Genomic DNA, 18,644 nt, shown 5'->3' on the forward strand with positions numbered 1-18,644 from the left:
TTAGTTCATTTTTGGACTTCAAGCAGGAACCTCTGCCAAGAAGAACAGCTGGAAGAAACAGGAGGAGGAGTGCTGCCCCTTTGCTGTGTGCTGTTTGGGGTTGGCCTGCAGTAGCTGTTTATGCCAAGGAGAGGAACTGTGTTTGTATCGTGCTTGAGAAAGTATCTCCAAGAGCCTAGAAGTGTAGCTTATCCCCTGTTCAAGAGGTCTCAGTAGCAGCAAAGATCTCACCGTCCTTCTGGGCACTGTCTCTGGAACCGCTGGTTTCATCCGCCACAGAAGAAAGCAGCAGCTGACTCTGTCACTGCGTTTGTTGCAGGGTTTTGTGTCATGAAGGCACTGCAGAAGGCCCCGTCGCACTTGGCACTGCATCCTTGGTTTCACCGATGCCGTCTGGGCGATCGTCACCAAGCTGTGGCTTGTACCGCATCCTATGTGCACCACACTCCACACCGCCTCGTCCTGCCTGGACATCACCGATACCGTTGCTGCACAACCTGAACATCGACAGGCTTCGCCTGCACCGCAACCTGCCAGCACCGCATCAAGCACTGCCTCACCCTGCAACATAAGCCTTGGTCTCACCGACGCCTACTGGATGATCGTCACCGAGCTGCTGCCTGCACCGCATTGTGAGGGCAAATAACCCTGCACCGCTTCCATTTTTGCAACACAACTGCAATGTTTGCATCAACCGACTCCATCAACGTGTCGGCCGCAGTGAGAAAGGTACTGTTCAAGAGTCTGAACATTTTAGCTGACCCATACCGACGCGGTTGGCTGGAACTGATAGACTCTGTTTTCAGAATTGCAGTAGCCTCGTAACGAGCTACCGACCCGGAAGAACTGTGCTTTTCAGCTATTTCTGCAATTTAAAGGTTGTCTTGCAAAGTAACTATTTTTACAGTATTGTATGTTGTATTTTTGTCGTATTTTGTCTTGTTGGTTTAGATAGTTTTGCTTATTTTTCTAAACTGGTGTGGTGTCCTTTTTGTGGTGTTTTCACTGTATTACTGTACATGGGCACAAATGCTTTACACTCTGTCTCTGAGATAGGCCTGTTTGTTCGTACCAAGCTACCCAGGGGTGGTTTTAGAAATGTATCCCTCTTACCCTGACTGGGAAGATGTGTCTCTCCTTGGACAAAGGTACAAATCATTGCCAACTAGGGACCCCTATTTCTAACAGTGTGGAACTTTGTCTGTTGAGGCATATAACAAAGGACTTTTAAGTGTTTTTTTAGGTCTCGCCTGAGCCAGCGCATGCGCTGTCTCTTCAAGACCTTTAGTAAGTGGCTTTTAAAAGTGCCACCAGAGGCTTTTGCTGGCCTACAGCTTGCATTCACGAGCTTGTGCACGTGTACAGCTGCCATCTGTGTTTTTATTGCTGTAATCAGGCTCCTCTGCTTACACTACCCCCCTCCCTTTTCCCCGTCCCTCCTGGTCAGCTTCATTTGTGTCTTCTAGCTGTGAATCATGCTCTTCTGCACGCACTTCCCCTCCCTTCTCCCCCTCCTCTTCCTCAGTTTTATTTGTGTCTTGTAGTGGGGCTGAGCCTTGCATTCACACAGTGTTAAGTTATCATGAGCTTATTAGATGTTTAAACGCCATTTTACCTTTCTGCTGTCTTTTGCACACGGCACACACTTTATTAATTGTTTAGAGTTAGGCTGAGTGTTTTGTTTCACATGAGAATAACTTGTTTTTCTACATTGCTAGACTTGCTTTGTAAGTTTAGTCTGTACAGTGAGTGAATGTGAATGTATTTGAGCTTATATAGCGCACAGCTACCTGCAGTGGGTTTCCCGGCGCTTGCTTAGGGAACCCGTCCTGATATTCCCCTATGAGATAGCCCCAGCAGGGTATCCACAAGGTGAAAGTCAGGCATCCCTCCACGAGGGGCTGTTGTGGAGATTAAGCAAGCTATTGCCCAGAGTCGCAGAGCGTGAACCCGTGAGTCGAGAAGGCACCGGAGCGAGAATTATCGAGTCCGTGGAATTTTTAGCCCAAGACCCGCCGAGGCGGGGAATTGAACCCTGGTCCAGGACCGATCTCAGCTTCCGGGTCTGCCGCCTCTAACCCCTGAGCCACACTTCTCCACAACGTGCAGAGGCCTTAAATGTTATTTCAACACTGGCTGTTGTTCGAACTGATCAGCGCATGGTCTAGACATAACACATATGCAGCTGTGGCCACCTCAGATACTAGCGCCTTTAATAATGCACTGTGTAGGCATGATTGAACACACTTGGAGAACATTCGTATGCTGAAAGCTAGTGCAGAACCTGATGTGATTCACTACTACTAATCCTTGAGGTATGGGTCCGCCTTTGCAAGCTTAGGAGACCTTCTGTAGTTCTAAAATAACCTAATAGCAAGGGAGGGTGAAATATAGGTATATATTTAACCTGTTTCCATTTAGCATTATAACACACTTTCTCCCTTAGTTACTATTCCATAAAATACAATGCTGACAATCTTATTTCTTATCATATGTCTGCTTGTATTAGCTAAAATGTTGCACTTAAGATCACAGCGTTAAAATAAACATTTTAAACTTGCTCGTGTCTCCCTTTACTCCCTGTTCTGGACTGGTATGAGAGTATAACGAAAGAGTGTTCAGGTTTCCCACCTTACCTGAGGTAACCTAAGTCTCATGTTCTGGGTTGTCTAATCATTGGTTTCTTTGCTATAGGACTAAGAGCTAATGTGACACTGATTGCTAGTCTAGTAGGTGAGTTTTTGGCACACCCTAATTCACTGAGGTCATGAGTCTCTGTGCACAGTTGTGTCTGAGCAGAATCCCTTCAACAGTCTTCTATCACTGTGAATGCTCCTGCTTACACCAGACACACACACACCACCAGCTGTCAGTGCATGCTCCCACCAGGCACACACACCACCAGGCGTCCGTGCACGCTTCCACCAGGCACACACAATATCAGCCGTCCCACACCACCAGCCGTCAGTGCACGCTTCCACTGGGCACACACACCACCAGCCGTCAGTGCCCGCTTTCACCGGGCACACACACCACCAGCCGTCAGTGCTCGCTTTCACCGGGCACACACACCACCAGACGTCAGTGCACGCTTTCACCGGGCACACACACATCACCAGCCTTTCAGTGCATGCTTCCACTAGGCATACACACCACCAGCGATCAGCGCACGCTTCCACCAGGCACACACACCACCAGCCGTCAATGCACGCTTCCACCAGGCACACACACCACCAGCCGTCAGTGCACGCTTCCACCAGGCACACACACCACCAGCCGTCCGTGCACGCTTCCACCAGGCACACACACCACCAGCCGTCCGTGCACGCTTCCACCAGGCACACACACCACCAGCTGTCAGTGCACTCTTCCACCAGGCACACACACACACCACCAGCTGTCGGTGTACCCTTCCACCAGGCACACACACACGCCACCAGCCGTCGGTGCAAGCTTCCACCAGACATACACCACCAGCCATCAGTGCACGCTTTCACCAGGCGCACACACGCCACCAGTGGTCGGTGCTACCTTTCACCGGGCACACGCATCACCAGCCACCAGTGCACGCTTTCAACAGCACACACACCACCAGCCGTCAGTGCACGCTTCCACCAGGCACACACACCACTAGCAGTCAGTGCACGCTTTAACCGGGCACACACACCACCAGCCGTCAGTGCAGCAGGCAGGCTCTTCTCAGAGTTTCTTGGTAAATATGTGTTCGATGCCTGGGAGGGAGTAGTTCGAGTTTCCTTAAACCATGCTGAGTATGCAGGTGCAGTGCATGAACTCCTGTGTGAGTGAGTCATGCTGCCTGGCGCTCACTCACTCCACACTTGTAAATTGTGCCTGCACCAGGCTTTTTCTTATTAGGAAAGTTTGGCGCATGCGCACAGCTAGGCAGCCCCCACACCCCCGAGAATGACTGCTTCCTACAACCAGAATGGAAACAACATTCAGAGCAATGAAAACACATTTATTTGATGCAAAGAACGGTTAACAAAAGCCAAGCTATTGTAGATCTGGCAACTTAAACAAAACGGCAACAAAAAGCAAACGAGCATTGGCATAGCCAATAGGGCCAGCTTTTTGGACCCTATAAGTATTTAGTTATGTAGCAGAATTTCTTGGTGCAACACCAATTGTTGCATGGCTAAACACTTATAAGGTCCCAAATGCGAGACCTGTTGGCTATGCCAATGCTTGTTCTGCTTGAGGTGGCTGTAAAGTTTGAGGGTATCTTTACAGATTGTGGCTTAGATGCAGCGTATGTGAATGTGCTATATGCAAGTTGAAATTTTCTGAATTGCTTACTTATAAATTGGTAAGCTATTTGGTCTGCATTTGAGGTGGCAAAGCCTTCTCTTACTGCAATACATGGATCGGTGTTACATTTAAGATCTATTAGTCTGAAATCAAGTATGAATACAACTATGAACATAGGAAACTAAGTGAGTTTGGAAGGGCATTGAGAGTGGTGAAGTTGGTGAGTGAGGTTATGTCAAGATGGGTGAGTGAGTTATGGGCTCGTTGTTGACTTCTGGTGTGAGCTGCAGATCGTAAATTAGAATCTGAGCAAAGCAAAACAGTCTTATATACTCCCTACCTTTAATTCGAGCAACTGCAACACCTGTTCTTTAGTTGTTTTTTTTAAATGACTCGAATTGCGTCAACAGCTGCATAAAAACAAGTATACAAGTTAGTAAAAAGTCTATCTCAGGTGCCCTGCTCGTCCACATGGTGTTGGTCAGTGAATGAGCCACACATACTTGTATGTGCCCCCGGAGCAGGGTTGAGGGGGGACAAGCTCATTCCCGTCCCACCCCTTGCAGCCCCACCTCTTCTTGGGTGTGTAGGCACAATGTGGTTTTATAGAACAAAGAACGCCCTCATTGCAATTCCATGTTGCTGTGTACAGATGTTCACTATAATTACACTACACTGTAGGCAAGTGGCACGCATTGACTTTTCCGAACAAATTATTAATTATCTTGCACAATTACAAATAACCCCCAGAGAATTTAGCACTTGAGCCCACAACCCCAAGATGGCATTGTGAGTAGGACTTACAATGGAACACTGTCTCTGTTAATAATTGTGGACTGTGACAGATGAAACACTTGAGGGATTGAGGTCTGTGCCTATTCATTTAATCGACTAGTTAATGTTTGTGGGGGCGCGGAAACTGCGTGCCCTATATATAAAGAACACATGCTCTTTTTAGGTCTGCATCAGGGAAAACCTTTTGATTTTTATAAAAGTGTGTGTTTGCCATTTGATAAATCTTGACAACATTTTCCAAACGAGTTCGCCAGTCACGTCAGCTGCTGTTTTGAAAGTTTTGGAGTGATCCTGCAAGCAAGGACCGAGGAAAAGGGAAGGGGGAATCACAAAACACATTTTCCCCATGTCAATTCCCATACGGTTTTTGAACAGGACTACAGTCCGAACCACTGGACGGAATTTACATCGAATTTGGCAGAAAGATAGAAATTGGTCGGCACAGTTTTAGAGCTCTCAACGGAAATCCAAATTTGTATATCTAGAGGCGGGGATCAGACAGTCCCTGTGATGTAATCTGACTGGCTGCCAACACTCCAATCAGTAAGTGTTGGCAACTATCTTGGGACTCTGCTTCAGCAAAAAAAGTTCAAATATAGCTAAAGGGACAGGGTAGGAATGCCTAGGGACTTTATTGCACACATTGGTATTTCAGTGTGTCATTCAGATTTTTCTTCTGCCAACCACAGCATACATCTGAGGCACGGAACACGCCCACCTCAGCCAATAGCTTACCTCTGAATGGCCGTGTTCTGCTCTTGCACAGTGTGCGCTTTTACACAAAATCAGTGCATGCATACAATTGAAGAAAAAAAGATTTACTAACCGTGGAAAAGCTAAGTTAGCAGCCAACACCAGACTTATTTGCTATGGCAATGCTTGCTTTTATGTGCAATCAGCAGTCAAGTGTCATCTTGCAAGGGTTTGGAGCTGACTCCAGTGATTTGAGCCGGTTTCTAATAACCGTTTTATTTTTGTCATTTCCCTGTCAAATCAGTGCAAGACCAAAGACTTAAGTGTGTGGATTATTAGAATTCTACACACTTCAGACATCTAGTAAATCGTAATCCCAGATGTTTGAAGTATGTGTGTTCTTGTAACGTGTCTCCAAATTTGTAACTTGTGATCTGTTCATTTGCCATTAATACAACATGCGATAAATAGAAGTCAAAACGTAAATAAAAAGTAATTAAACTTTGAAACACCAAGTTTGTGCGAGCACTTGCTGCTTTGTTGCCCTGTGCAAGAAGTTTGCTATGAGTTAAGCAAGTGTGTGTTTTTCTTAAAGCACCCTTGTGTTTGAGGACAAGAAATCTAGTCCTAAACGCCTTTTGTAAAGCAAGTCTGATTTCGTACTTCTCTCCCTGCTTCTAGGAGCTCGAGGAAGCACTTCGCAGAGGGGACGTGGAGTTCATCAGTGAGCTGGTTGCCTGCTTACTTCAAGGTTGCTACCAACGCAGGGATATCACGTAAGTGTGTAGATACTTGTTCCTTGACTAGGGGTGATAGATAATTCACCACCCAGTCCTGACAGTTTATGGTTAATTATTTTGTGTGCGTTTAAAATTCTTTATTAGAAAGAATAACCAGAACATCACAATTACTAAATTTTGATGGCATAAATAAACCACAGCTAAAACTAGTGATAACAAATTTGTAAAAGAATAACAGAATGCAGTACAAAGTGAATATTTCACAATATATACAGAATAAAATACAGTGAAACAATGTACAATATGTAATCGATAAAATAAAAAGCAAACTAGCAAACGGAGCGTTAAAAAAAAAAAAAATTCACAGTTCTTTGTTGTTCATTAACTGTCCAGTGTTTGACATGGGTTAACCCAAGCCGAGGTGCCAGACATCAGATAATTCAGTGTGTTAACTGTGTACAAATTATAGTTTTCATTACGTTTGGTAACTGGAGAAATTGCTATTCTGACTGTAACTCCTGGTCCCTTCATCGGTATGCACATGAAATTGCTTTACTTATGGAAACAGAAAGACTTCATATTCTTCGTTTAACTGAGCCCTGGTTAATGTGGCAATTCCCTCCGGATACAATATTGTTAGGAAGGACAAAGAGGACCATCTGGATTGGCTTGCAGTGGTCTATCTCTCACATTTCCAAGTCAAGTTGGTGGATCACTCCACTGTGACCCAGCAGAATTGATACTGTTTATTTCTAAATATGGCCTGTAACACAATATTTACGTGCCTACTTGGATCGATACCAGAGACATGAATAATTATCTAACAGTTCTGAATTTGAGACATTTAGTGCTTAACTCTACCTATGAAAAAGGTAATTTAATAGATTCAATTTTCATCTACAATTACACAGTTGAGGCCTGTGAGCCCATTAGTTTTCCATGGTGTGGTTACTTTGGTATCCTTTTTAGAATCCTTTTGTCTAGCATGGAGTGTTGGAAAAGGAAGTTTACAACTTTCAGCTCGCATCAAAGTCGAGAACATTTTAGATAAAATTCATGGTGGCTTTCGATCAGTGTGTAGTATTGAAACAGCTCTTTTGATGGAACTAGATGACAAAAGGGTCCTTTTGGATGAAGGCTGCAGTGCTACATTTGTGCCGTTAGATCTCAGTGCAGCCTTTGATATAGTCTGTCATACTATCCTGTTTCAAAAACTATGTGCAGTAAACATTCAGGGGGAAAACTTTTGAGTGGCTTACTTCCTTTTTAACCAATAGGACTGAAACTGTCAATTTATTGTCCTCCAATCAGATCCAGAACTGTGACCTTTTCGTAGTCATAGAAAGATGACACACAAATTATTGTCACTGTGATTGACGAATCTGCTGATGCAGCCAACCTTCATTCATATTTTGTTTGAGTGGCCCATGAATGTGAAGGAACGCCCTGAAATTAAAATGGAATAAAACTGAACTCCCTACTTTCGGGCTCCATGTTAGTTACACATACTCCTCTATTGGCGGAATGAATACATTCTACCCATTTTATTTTTAAATTATAACAAGCTAGCTTTTTTTTTTTTACCTAATCATGCTCTGTAAAGTTCTTCCTTTGTTGTCAACCCATCCCCGTAAGATAGTGGTCAGGCTAGTATTGTCTGTCGGCTACACTACTGTAATGCACTGTGTTTTTTGACAATCTTCAAACTCTGATCTGTTCACAATGCTTACAGAACTGCGTGGTCAGAATTTTGACGGCCTGTCATACTATAACTCGGTCTTCCAGGCCCATAGAGCCTTTCAATGGCTCCCAGTATATTAGCATGTGATGTTTAAGGCCATAAGTATTGCTTGTAGGGCCTGGTACAATCATGATCGAGAGATTATTTACTTCACCTCAAGGATGTATGCTTCTAAAAGCCTCTTAAGATCTTCTTATGCCCTTTTATTTGACATTCCTTGCGTTAAACATGATCTCAAAGGCTGTCTGAGCCCCTAAACTGTGGAATTCCATTCCTTTATATTAGGTTGCTACATCTAACCACACCAAATTTTGCAAGGTTTTGAAAACCTGGTGTATTGAAAACACAAGACTGCAGTAAGGGCGAGTTTCTTTATTTGTAACTGGTCAACCGCTTTGCGTCTTCTCATTTGCCCCATTGATGTCACTCACTTACATTTTAACTTGTACCTCTTATTTGAAAATGTTTGTGTGCATAACACTGCACTTCTCCCCCTTACACTCAACATGCCCTTCTTCCACAATCTAAACAAAAGTGAAAGAAGTGTTTACTTTTAACAAAAATCGAAAGCGTAAATAAATTGAGAACAAGATCATAGAAAAATAGTGCGAGTGTAATAACTAGAAGTTCTCTTTCAGGGGAAACTCTCAATAGTCGTAAGCACTGAATAAAACTAGCCGGATTATTCCACCATATTTTCTGACTTTCCAGGAGTTTTTTTTGTTAGAAATGCCAGCCTTATTTAATAAATGTCCTTGTAGGAAGAAAATGGCAAAATCTGACCCACACTCTCTCTGAATTGTGTATTTACCATCCCCACACAGACCTGACAAGTGCTACTACTGCCAGACGTTCTCAAGAAGGACCCTTCGTGAAAGGGAACATATCAAACTGCATGCCATGCAGGAGAGAGGAAAGGAATCTGCAAGTGGCCTGGAAAGACATACTCCTAAAGAGCCTTCCTCTCAAGTAAGGTCTGAGCATAAGAAACAAGAATTGGCATAGCCAATAGTTCTCGCCTTTTGGGACTTTAAAAGTGGACTACTGTAACAAGTAGGCAGTAACGCTTGTGAAAACCAAAGCGCTCCAAAAAAATATATATAACTTATGCAAAAGCAGGTCCAAATCCTATTGAGATCTGGAAAAATACTCCTTTAAATATACTCCTGCATTTGGGGTAAATTTATTATTACCAGCGCCATCTCTACAAAGCCCCCACCCCCTGACAGCAGGACAAGATAGCCATCCGGAACGAGATCAGAGAGGAGGGGTCACCCTCCTTACAGAGCTGAGTTTCTGAATGAAAACAAAGGTTGAGATTCTTATTGAGAAGAACGCCTCTAACCTGAAAGGAATGTCTGACATCAGAGTACGTGGCTTAATTCAGAACAGTGCCCCGGGGACAAAGGAGGGCTGCTTCACAAACCTAATGAGATAAAGGAATAACATATTTCCTCTGTTATCAGAGTGTGCTACGTTGAGTACCATTACTGTGAGAAGTCACCTTGAGGCCACAAAGAACTTTTTAATACAGTACAGATAGTTCCTCGTTAGACTTCTAGTTCTACAAAGAGGAGCCACGCGAGTAAGTAAGACAAGGTCTGTGTGGGAAGGATGGGGGCGCGGTAAATCTATTTGTGGATTTAAGCCATAGCAGGAGCTGTCTTTGTCATGCTACCGTGAATTAATGACTATAAAAGAATAGCCTGGGCACAGCCCTTTGTGAAACAGTAATAGCGCAGTCTGAATCGGAGCGCCAGTGCCCCGAGAGGAGTCGCCAGACCCAGGGCAGGGCTCACCCCTAGGGAGTCCAGGAAAGGTGGGAGCCCTGTCCTGTGAAAATAACTGGTCTCTGACAAATAACGGCTCATTAAGGGCCCTGGAGTCAGGGTAATTGGTAAAGTAAAGGAAGCCCTGAGACGAAGTATTCAGCCTGAAAGGAAGTTATCTGGAAGCCAAGTGCATGCAAGGAGTGGGTCAGAAGCTTGTTTACTTTGAATGCACCTAGTGGGAGGCTGCTGCCATAGATGCAGCTATCCTCCAAATGGCCACACGATGACAGTGACTCCAAAATGTTCTTAGACAAGCACCACTTCATAGTAATGGCGATTGCATCAGGGTCCCTAGCAGAGATAGGCGCCAGCTGTGAGGTGCCTTACAACAGCGAAATCATGCGGCACGCTCTCCTGTAGGCAACCATTAAAACCAGCGCGGCCGCATGGCGACCGCTACCACGGTAATTAGAAACATAATCCTGAACAGATGGTGCCACTGCTCACTCCAGCAAGCTGTAGGCCGTGGGCAGATGCATTTACTGGTAAAGGTGGGATATGCACCCTCCTTAGCCCAATTGTGTGCTGTCTTGTTACAAAGACTCACGCAAATACCAATAGAAATAATGCTGGAAAAAAAGCCACAAGCACAATCTTGTGTAAGTCCTGACTGATTCCAAGAGGCCGATTTCCTAGATTAGCGCATGCGCACTGCGCTAGGCTTGACCTAAAACATCGGTCGGATTCGCTGTCGACAGAGAAAAGATCGGATTCAAAGGTAGCCCTATGCTCGCCGTCAACAGGAGGACCTTAATTGCCGCCGCCGCTGAAAGACCAATCGCCGTTGAAGTGCACGACGCCAGAAGTGGCAAGTAATATAAACCTAGATGGGCAACATTGACTCACCAGCTGACGTTAACTCTTCCTCGTCGACGGTCTAGGTCTGCTTCACCTGCGACGGCGGAGTGCAGGCGCTCGACTTCGAAGACACACCGACATGGGCGGTCGTCATCTAAGTCCCCGGTGCCGACTTTGAGAACACCCCGACTTTGAGAACATACTGGCGTTGAGAACACCCAGATTTTGAGAAAAGCCCCCAACGTCGAAGACTCCGCCGACGGTAAGTCTTGATCACAGATGCTTGACTGCACCATCACCGACGTCAGGGCAAGTTCGATTGCTGTTGAGGACATCACCTTCGAAGGTCGAGACCTCTGTCCTCCCATACGTCGCCACCAGGAAGAGGCAGAGAATGATTCGATCACCAGTACCGATGTCTAGAGATCCTTCGACGTTGAAGGAGATTCAAGAAGGGGAACCTCTGTATCCAACTTCTAAGAGGTTGACGTCAAGGAGTGTTTCATCCTGAGAATTGTTCAAATTACCCCGGAGGGTTTCCCAGTTCGAGAGCAGCATTCACCTTTGATCAACCTATTTCCGAGATGGCTGAGGAGTGTGAAGGAGTGGAGAGTGCCAAGACGTAGTCCAGGCTCTGACTACTCTCAGATATATTCTCCCTCTTGTACTTCTGAAGTGCGCCCACCAACGCCAGCCACAAGGTCTCCTCGGAGACTACCATCTCCATCTACAAGGAGACGGTGTACGCCTCTTAGACGTTCCAAGTCTAGATCTCAATATTCTCATTCATCAAGACCTCGGGAGCATAGACGAAGGTCTTCAACATAGTCTACCAACTTCTCCAGATCTTCAGTGGAAGACTATTCTACTACCTTGTCGTCCACTCCTCCCACCAGAGTATCACCAGTGGATGACATGACGTTCAACGAGGTCCTTTGTAGGGGGACTACGAATGGCTTCTTTCATATTCGGAACCCTCCATCACAGGTCGTCCACTAGACCTCTTCTTCCTTTAGTTCCTGGACTTTTAGAACCAGCGCTTCACACCTTTCTCACTCCTGTGTTATTTGGAGCTGCACCTTCACGCATAATCAAGAAATACAGAGCCCAGAACAGGATCTACTGTTCTTGAGGTCCGACCCTCCACCGGACCCGGTCATAGTATCAGCAGCAAGGAAAGCGCACATAGGGGCTTCTTCCTCTGCAGTCCCTCCTGATAAAGACAGTAAGTCCATGGACTCTATCGGAAAGAGGATGTGTAACACCTTGGCCTCTTACATGAAAGTTGCTAGCGCTCTTGGGACGATATGACCATTCATTATGGGACTCACTCTCAAGCTTTGTTGACAAATTATCAAAAGAAGATCAACAGGATTTTCAAGAAATCCTACATGATTTAGGGCTTGTAGCAAACCAAATCATAAGTGCAGCAGCTGATGCATCAAATCTGGCAGCTCATGGCTATTCACATGGCATCTGCACTAGGCAATCTTCCTGGCTGAGACTCACGGGCCTAAAACTGGAGGCCTGATAAGAATCTCAACCTTCCCTTCAATAGAACTTTTCTTTTTAGTTCTCATGTGGACGATGAGATGTCCAGAATGAAGTCTGAACTAGACACCTTGAAGGCAATAGGCCTGGAGAAAAGGAAGGACTTCAGACGTCGATATCATCCTTATGATTCCCGCCAATACCAATAGAGGGTTCAAACCCCTCACTGGTCATCGCAGCAACATCATGCCAGATCCCACTATCACCAGCACCGAGCTGGACGAGGGTCCTCCAGGCAGACAACCCCTTCGCCTAAATAGCAGCACAAACAGCGAGTGCTTGCTTCCCCCAACTCTGTTACCCACTCTGGTGGGGGGTGGAGCGGGGGGGGGGGGAGTATTATCTTTCACTTGGACAAGTGGCACAAAATCACAAAGGATATTAGGTGCTCAATATTGTGAAGAATGGGTACTCAATCGGATTCAAATCCCACCACCTGCCATACCCCCTCAGAGATCCTCTGTACATCAGCTAAAGCGGCTTCAAGTGGAGGTCTCCATCTTGTTACTAAAACACGCCATCAAAAACGTTCCCTGGCTACAACATCGAAGGGGATTTATTCCTGTTACTTCTTGGTCCCAAAGAAAGCTCCAAACAAGGAGTACAGGCGATCTCAGACTCTTAAATAAATTTGTTCTCAACGAAAGATTCAGGATGTTGGCTCCACACCAAATTCTTCCACAAATCCATAAAGGACACTGGACGTGCTCCATAGACTTTCAGGACGCTTATTTTCACATCACAATTTCTCGAAAGCACCAGAATTTTTACGATTCAAGATAGTTGGAGCACTTTCAGTTCAAGGTCCTTCCTTTTGGACTCCAATCAGCCCCAGCACCTTTTCAAAATGCATGGCGGTTGTAGCGGCCTTCCTGTGAAAGCAAAATATTTTCATTTATCCTTATCTAGACGACAGGCTGCTTAAGAGGGCCTCTACCAGTCTTCTGCAAGAACATCTGCAATACTGCATTCCAGTTTTAAAGCAGTTGGGTCTGTGTGTCAACTACAAGAAGTCTGTTCTCAATCCAACTCTGAGAACCAATTACTTGGGCGCAACCCTAGACTCCACAAACGCCAGAGCGTGTGCTTTGAAGGAGAAACTATTATCAACTCTCCATAAATGTCGCACTATTCTCTGCACACTTCACCCCATGGCCAGACAGGTATCCTCTCTGCTGAACTAGTTGGTGTCTTGCATATTTATTGTCCCCAATGCCAGGCTACAGGTGAGACCGTTACAATGGGTATTAGAGGATCCGTGGTCTCCAGTCTCCAACCGCTTGGAAAACCCCATAATTCTTCCTCACTCAGTCATAGCCTCACTACAATGGTGGATGCAATGTCCTCTTTTTGTTGTAAGGAGTCCCGTTCCACCAGGAACTCCCCAGACAAACACTCGTCACAGATGCGTCCCTCCAATATTAGGGAGCTCATATGGGACCTCTGCCGATTTAAGGGATGTGGTCAGAAAAGGAGAAAAACTACCACATCAGCATGTAAGAATATAAGCGCTGTATATCTAGCGCCAAAGCATTCTTTTCCTCCATAAGGACACGTTCTCTGTTGGTTCAGACTGACAATGCCACAACTATGTACCTGAACAAACAAAGCAACCAGACCCTTCTCTCTGGTGGCTCATGCGATTAGGAAATGGTTACTGGCGAGGAACCTGTCCATATCGGCTATTTACCTCCCAGGTACCCTCAACGTGTACGCGGGCGATCTAAGTCGCAGCTTTGTCGAAGAACATGACTGGATGTTAAAAGACGACGAAACACGCAACATTTATCGGCGTTTGCGTTATCCAGACATCAATCTATTTGCAGATGCTGCAAATGCAAAATGCCATGCCTTCACATCCAGGTACTCTCAACCAGGCTCCAAAGAGAAAGCTTTTTTGATCGATTGGTCAGAGAAATTACTCTACTCTTTTCCACCAATTCCTGTCATACCACTGATGATCAACAAACTCTACAGATCCAGGGCCGAGATTACCTGATCGCACCAGAGTGGCCTCGCCAGTGGTGTTATCCGGACCTTCTACATCTTTCCAAGATGCCGCACTGGAGTTTACCATGCCATCCGGATCTGCTAATCCAGTTCAGAGGGAAGGTCTGTCATCCCAACCTTCCATCACTGAGATTGACAGCATGGTTCCTGAGTTCCTCCAATATGGTCATCTAGGCCTCTCGCAGGACTGTAGGCAGATTTTGAAGGAAGCAAGAAGGCCTTCTACGCGGAAATCATGCTTTTCAATGGGAGCGTTTCTATCAGTGGTCTACAGCCAACTGACCTAATTCCATTCTTGGGCAAGAACAGTTAATTCAATCATACCGTTTATACTTGGCTAAAGTAGGTTTACAGTTTTCTTCTATTAAAGTACACCTGGCTGCAAATACAGCTTATAGAAAGTCACCTATTCAGGCTTCTTTCTTACCAATTCCAGTTGTTAAAGACTTACTGCAATGGCTATAAAAGGTCTATCCACAAATTCAATCCCCTTCCCTTCCCTGTGAACTTAATGTAGTCCTCTCTAAATTAATGGGTCCCCCATTTGTACCCATTCACAAAGCTTCTCTGCAGCACCTATCTTTGAAGACCGCCTTTCTGGTGTCAATTACCTCTGCTCGCAGGGTGAGCGTGATTCAGGCCCTATGTTCTACGGACCCTTATCTCGTTTTTCATGCTAACAGAGTGGTTCTGAGAACACACCTGAGTTTCCTGCCTAAAGTGATCTCGAATTTTCATATCAATCAGTCAATCACTCTACCTCCATTCTTTCCAAATCCTTCCACTCCCCCTGAGCGGGCGTTACAATCACTTGATCTGAAAAGGGTTCTAAAATTCTACATTGTTAGAACGAAGGACATAGGAAAAGTCAGACCGTATTTTTGTGTTTCATGGTCCAATGCACACTGGTTTCCCTTCTTCTAAACAGTCCATCGCTAGATGGATAGTATATTGTATCACATTATCTCACCAGTTAGCTTACAAACAGCTCCCTGGCAGGTGGAAGGTTTATTCCACGAGAGGTAAAGCTGCCACTACGGCCCTTCTCAGGAATGTTCCCATTCAAGAGATATGTAAAGCAGCTACATGGCATTCAGATCACAACTTTGCTCGCCATTACTGCCAAGTTTCTGATTCCCGGGTGGACGCATGGTTTGGGCAAGCTTCTTTGAACAACACATTGAATAAACAAATTCTTCAGAGTATATCTGCTGTACTGGTGTTCGTCCGCAGGATCTGGGGATGGGCTTGTTACTCCATTCAGTGCTTGTGACTAATGATGAGTAACCCCTGGAAGAGAAGGATAAGTTACTTACTTGTAATCCTAGTTTTCTCCCAGGGGTATACTCATCAAAGTCATAAGCAAACTTCCCTCCTTCCCGGACGAATACCATTTTATAATAGCGCTCTGACTCCTTATGATCGCTACACAGTGTAACAAGCTGTTAAATAACTACCTGATGAATGGTCACCTGTGGGGCATGATGGGAGCCTGGAGGTCCGGGACACAGTTTTTGATTAGTGTTCTATATGCAGCCTTCTGTGCTTATCTGACTGCTTTCCCTTGCCTTTTCCCCTTGAAAATAAAGGCTATGTTCAAACAAGTTAAGAGTACATTTCTCTATGTCATGGAAATGTTGTAATATATGTTTTATTTGAAATGAAAAATTCAAGGCAATATTGGCATATGTGAACCTAATTTGGTTTTTAGGCTGCATATATGTATATATATATATGTGTGTGTGTGTATATATATGTGTGTGTATATCTGTGTATATATGTGTGTGTAATATATATATAATGTGTATATGCAAAAAAAGCCTGAAAGGGTTTTGTTTTGATATACGTGTATGGATATATATATATATATATAAATATATATTAATGTGTTAATATATATATGTATGTGTGTGTGGATTCAGCTTTTCCCCGTGGGGAAGTTTGGTTCCTCATGCACTCCCGTGTGAAGATAGCGATTCAAAAACCACACCGGGTTTTAAGTCAAATTACAGTTTCTTTATTCAGCATCCAGCAAAACCTAACGCGTTTCGGTCTCTACCGAGACCTTGCTCACAGGTTAGTTTACTTGACAACATTTTTGCATTTAAATAAAGAAAAAAAGGGGAGAACCCATTCGAGACTACATCACTTCCTGTAAGTCATGCAGGCATTCTGGGACATGTAGTCTACTGGTCTTATTTTATCAAAATTAACGCAAAGAGTTGATTCTTATTCCTTTTCACAGCGTGCATACATTCATAATTAGATTAATGTTGTTGCCATTTTCAACACGTAATGTTGTGCATTTAACTCATGCTTTTGTTATAATGTTAAGCAACATCGAAAAATTAATAAACCTCAAGGAAATCATATAAGAGCCCTCCAGTGGGCAAAACCGTTTCACACCAAGTTCATCAATTCATTTGACAGTGCAAGAGTTATTCTTAATATTCACAAATTGCATATTTAACTCATAGGTTTGAATGCTGTGTTATAAAGCGATTTTAGTCATCAAAATACATTAGAGCCCTCCAGTGGGCAAAACCATTCCACGCCAGAATACTTCATCAACATTTAACTGTGCAAACAATATTCTAAATGTTCAAACATGTCCTAAGTGAAGAAAAATTGTGTGAGAATTAAATGTATGAATTAAAACAAAGCAGGCATCAGTCATTATCTGATAAGCGTGTAAATACAACTTTACAGGTGGTAATGAAGTTCTTCATCCTGATTATGCCCAAACGGGCTCATGGTACGAAAATTCATAGTATGTTTGGACTCTTTTTGCCTCATCACTAGTTCCCGATCTCCACCTCTTTGATTCGGTCCAACACTTTCAATTCCGTAGAAGATTAGAGATTTCCAATCCCCTTTGTGTTCCTTCTCCATATGTCTAGCCATGGCATTACTGCGATCAGAATTAATTGTCGCACGAACATGCTCCAAAATGCGAAGTTTGAGTTCTTTTTTAGTGCTTCCGATATATTTTTGGGAGCACGGGCACTCTAAGGCATAAATAACAAATTGAGTTTTACAGTAAATTAGTTGTTCAATTTTCCAGGTCTTTTTGTTTGCCAACTGTATCTCCTTGGTTGTTTTAGCAATGCAACAAACTTTGCATCCTGAACATTTGTAGAATCCTTTCGGTCTACGCCATGCTTCTGTTTTTTTTGTTCCTGAAAATGACTATGAATCAATTTGTCTTTTAAGTTCTTTGCCCTTCGATAGGTCACATTAGGATGATCTCCTACAATTTGAGCCACTGTAGGGTCCATGTGGAGAATATGCCAGTTTTTATTGAGAATCTTAGTAATTGCTTGGTTGGCCGTTGAGTGAGTGGTGATGAAGCGAATTTTGTCTGATTCATCATCTGATGATTGTTGTTTATCCACCAGTAGATCAGTTCTTTTGATGATTGCAGAACGATTAGAGGCAATTTGTATCCATGCTGGATTGTATTTCCTTTTCAAAAATCTGTTTTTGGCTAGGTCTTTGTGTTTTTGCCAATCGTCTTCGTCCGAGCAAATCCTTTTGATTCGGAGAAATTCTCCATATGGAATGTTCTGTAAAAGGCTAGGTTGATGGAAACTCTGAGCATGTAAGACCGCATTTGTTGCGGTAATTTTGCGGTGTAGAGTAGTATACAATAAGTTGTCTTTGACGAAGATCTCCGTATCTAAAAACACAACCCTGGAGTCACTGATTGTGTAAGTGAAATTTAGACCAAAATTGGAATTGTTTAAAATTTCAAAGTACGTTTCAAATTCTTCATTCGTTCCCTCCCAAATTAGCAGCAAGTCATCTATGTATCTTAACCATGCTATGGTTTTTTGAACCGCTTGGTCGTTTTCCGATCTCCATGCCCAAGTCTTTTCCCATTGTCCCATTGTCAGGCAGGCGTACGAAGGGCTAAAAGAAAAGCCCATTGCGGTGCCTTTAGATTGCCGATAAATTTCATTTCCAAATAAGAAGATATTTTGCTCCAGACACATCGAGATCATCTCCAACAGCATGTTATTGTGATCCATCAGTTGTATACTTCTGTCCATGAGGAAAGATTTACATGCTTCCATGCCAATTTTATTTTGAATGTTGGAGTATAGAGATATTACATCCATTGTGATCAGCTTTTATGTGGGTTGCCATGGAGTGTCCTGTAGTCTTCTCAGCATATCACCTGTGTCCTTTATGTAGGATGTTAAGCCCTTTACA

The 18,644-nt window shown here is 44.1% G+C and overlaps 1 protein-coding gene across 1 annotated transcript in view; it reads left to right on the forward strand.

Moving 5' to 3' along the window:
- CECR2 (CECR2 histone acetyl-lysine reader) overlaps positions 1–18,644 on the forward strand; it is a 453,428-nt gene that overhangs the window by 204,670 nt on the left and 230,114 nt on the right. The window contains exon 2 of the mRNA XM_086952894.1: positions 6,439–6,533. Within this exon, the coding sequence (XP_086809020.1) occupies positions 6,439–6,533 (95 nt within the window). The remainder of the gene's footprint in view (positions 1–6,438; positions 6,534–18,644) is intronic.

This window comes from Lissotriton vulgaris, chromosome 1_2, assembly GCF_964263255.1.
Source record: "Lissotriton vulgaris chromosome 1_2, aLisVul1.2, whole genome shotgun sequence".
Lineage (NCBI taxonomy): Eukaryota > Metazoa > Chordata > Amphibia > Caudata > Salamandridae > Lissotriton > Lissotriton vulgaris.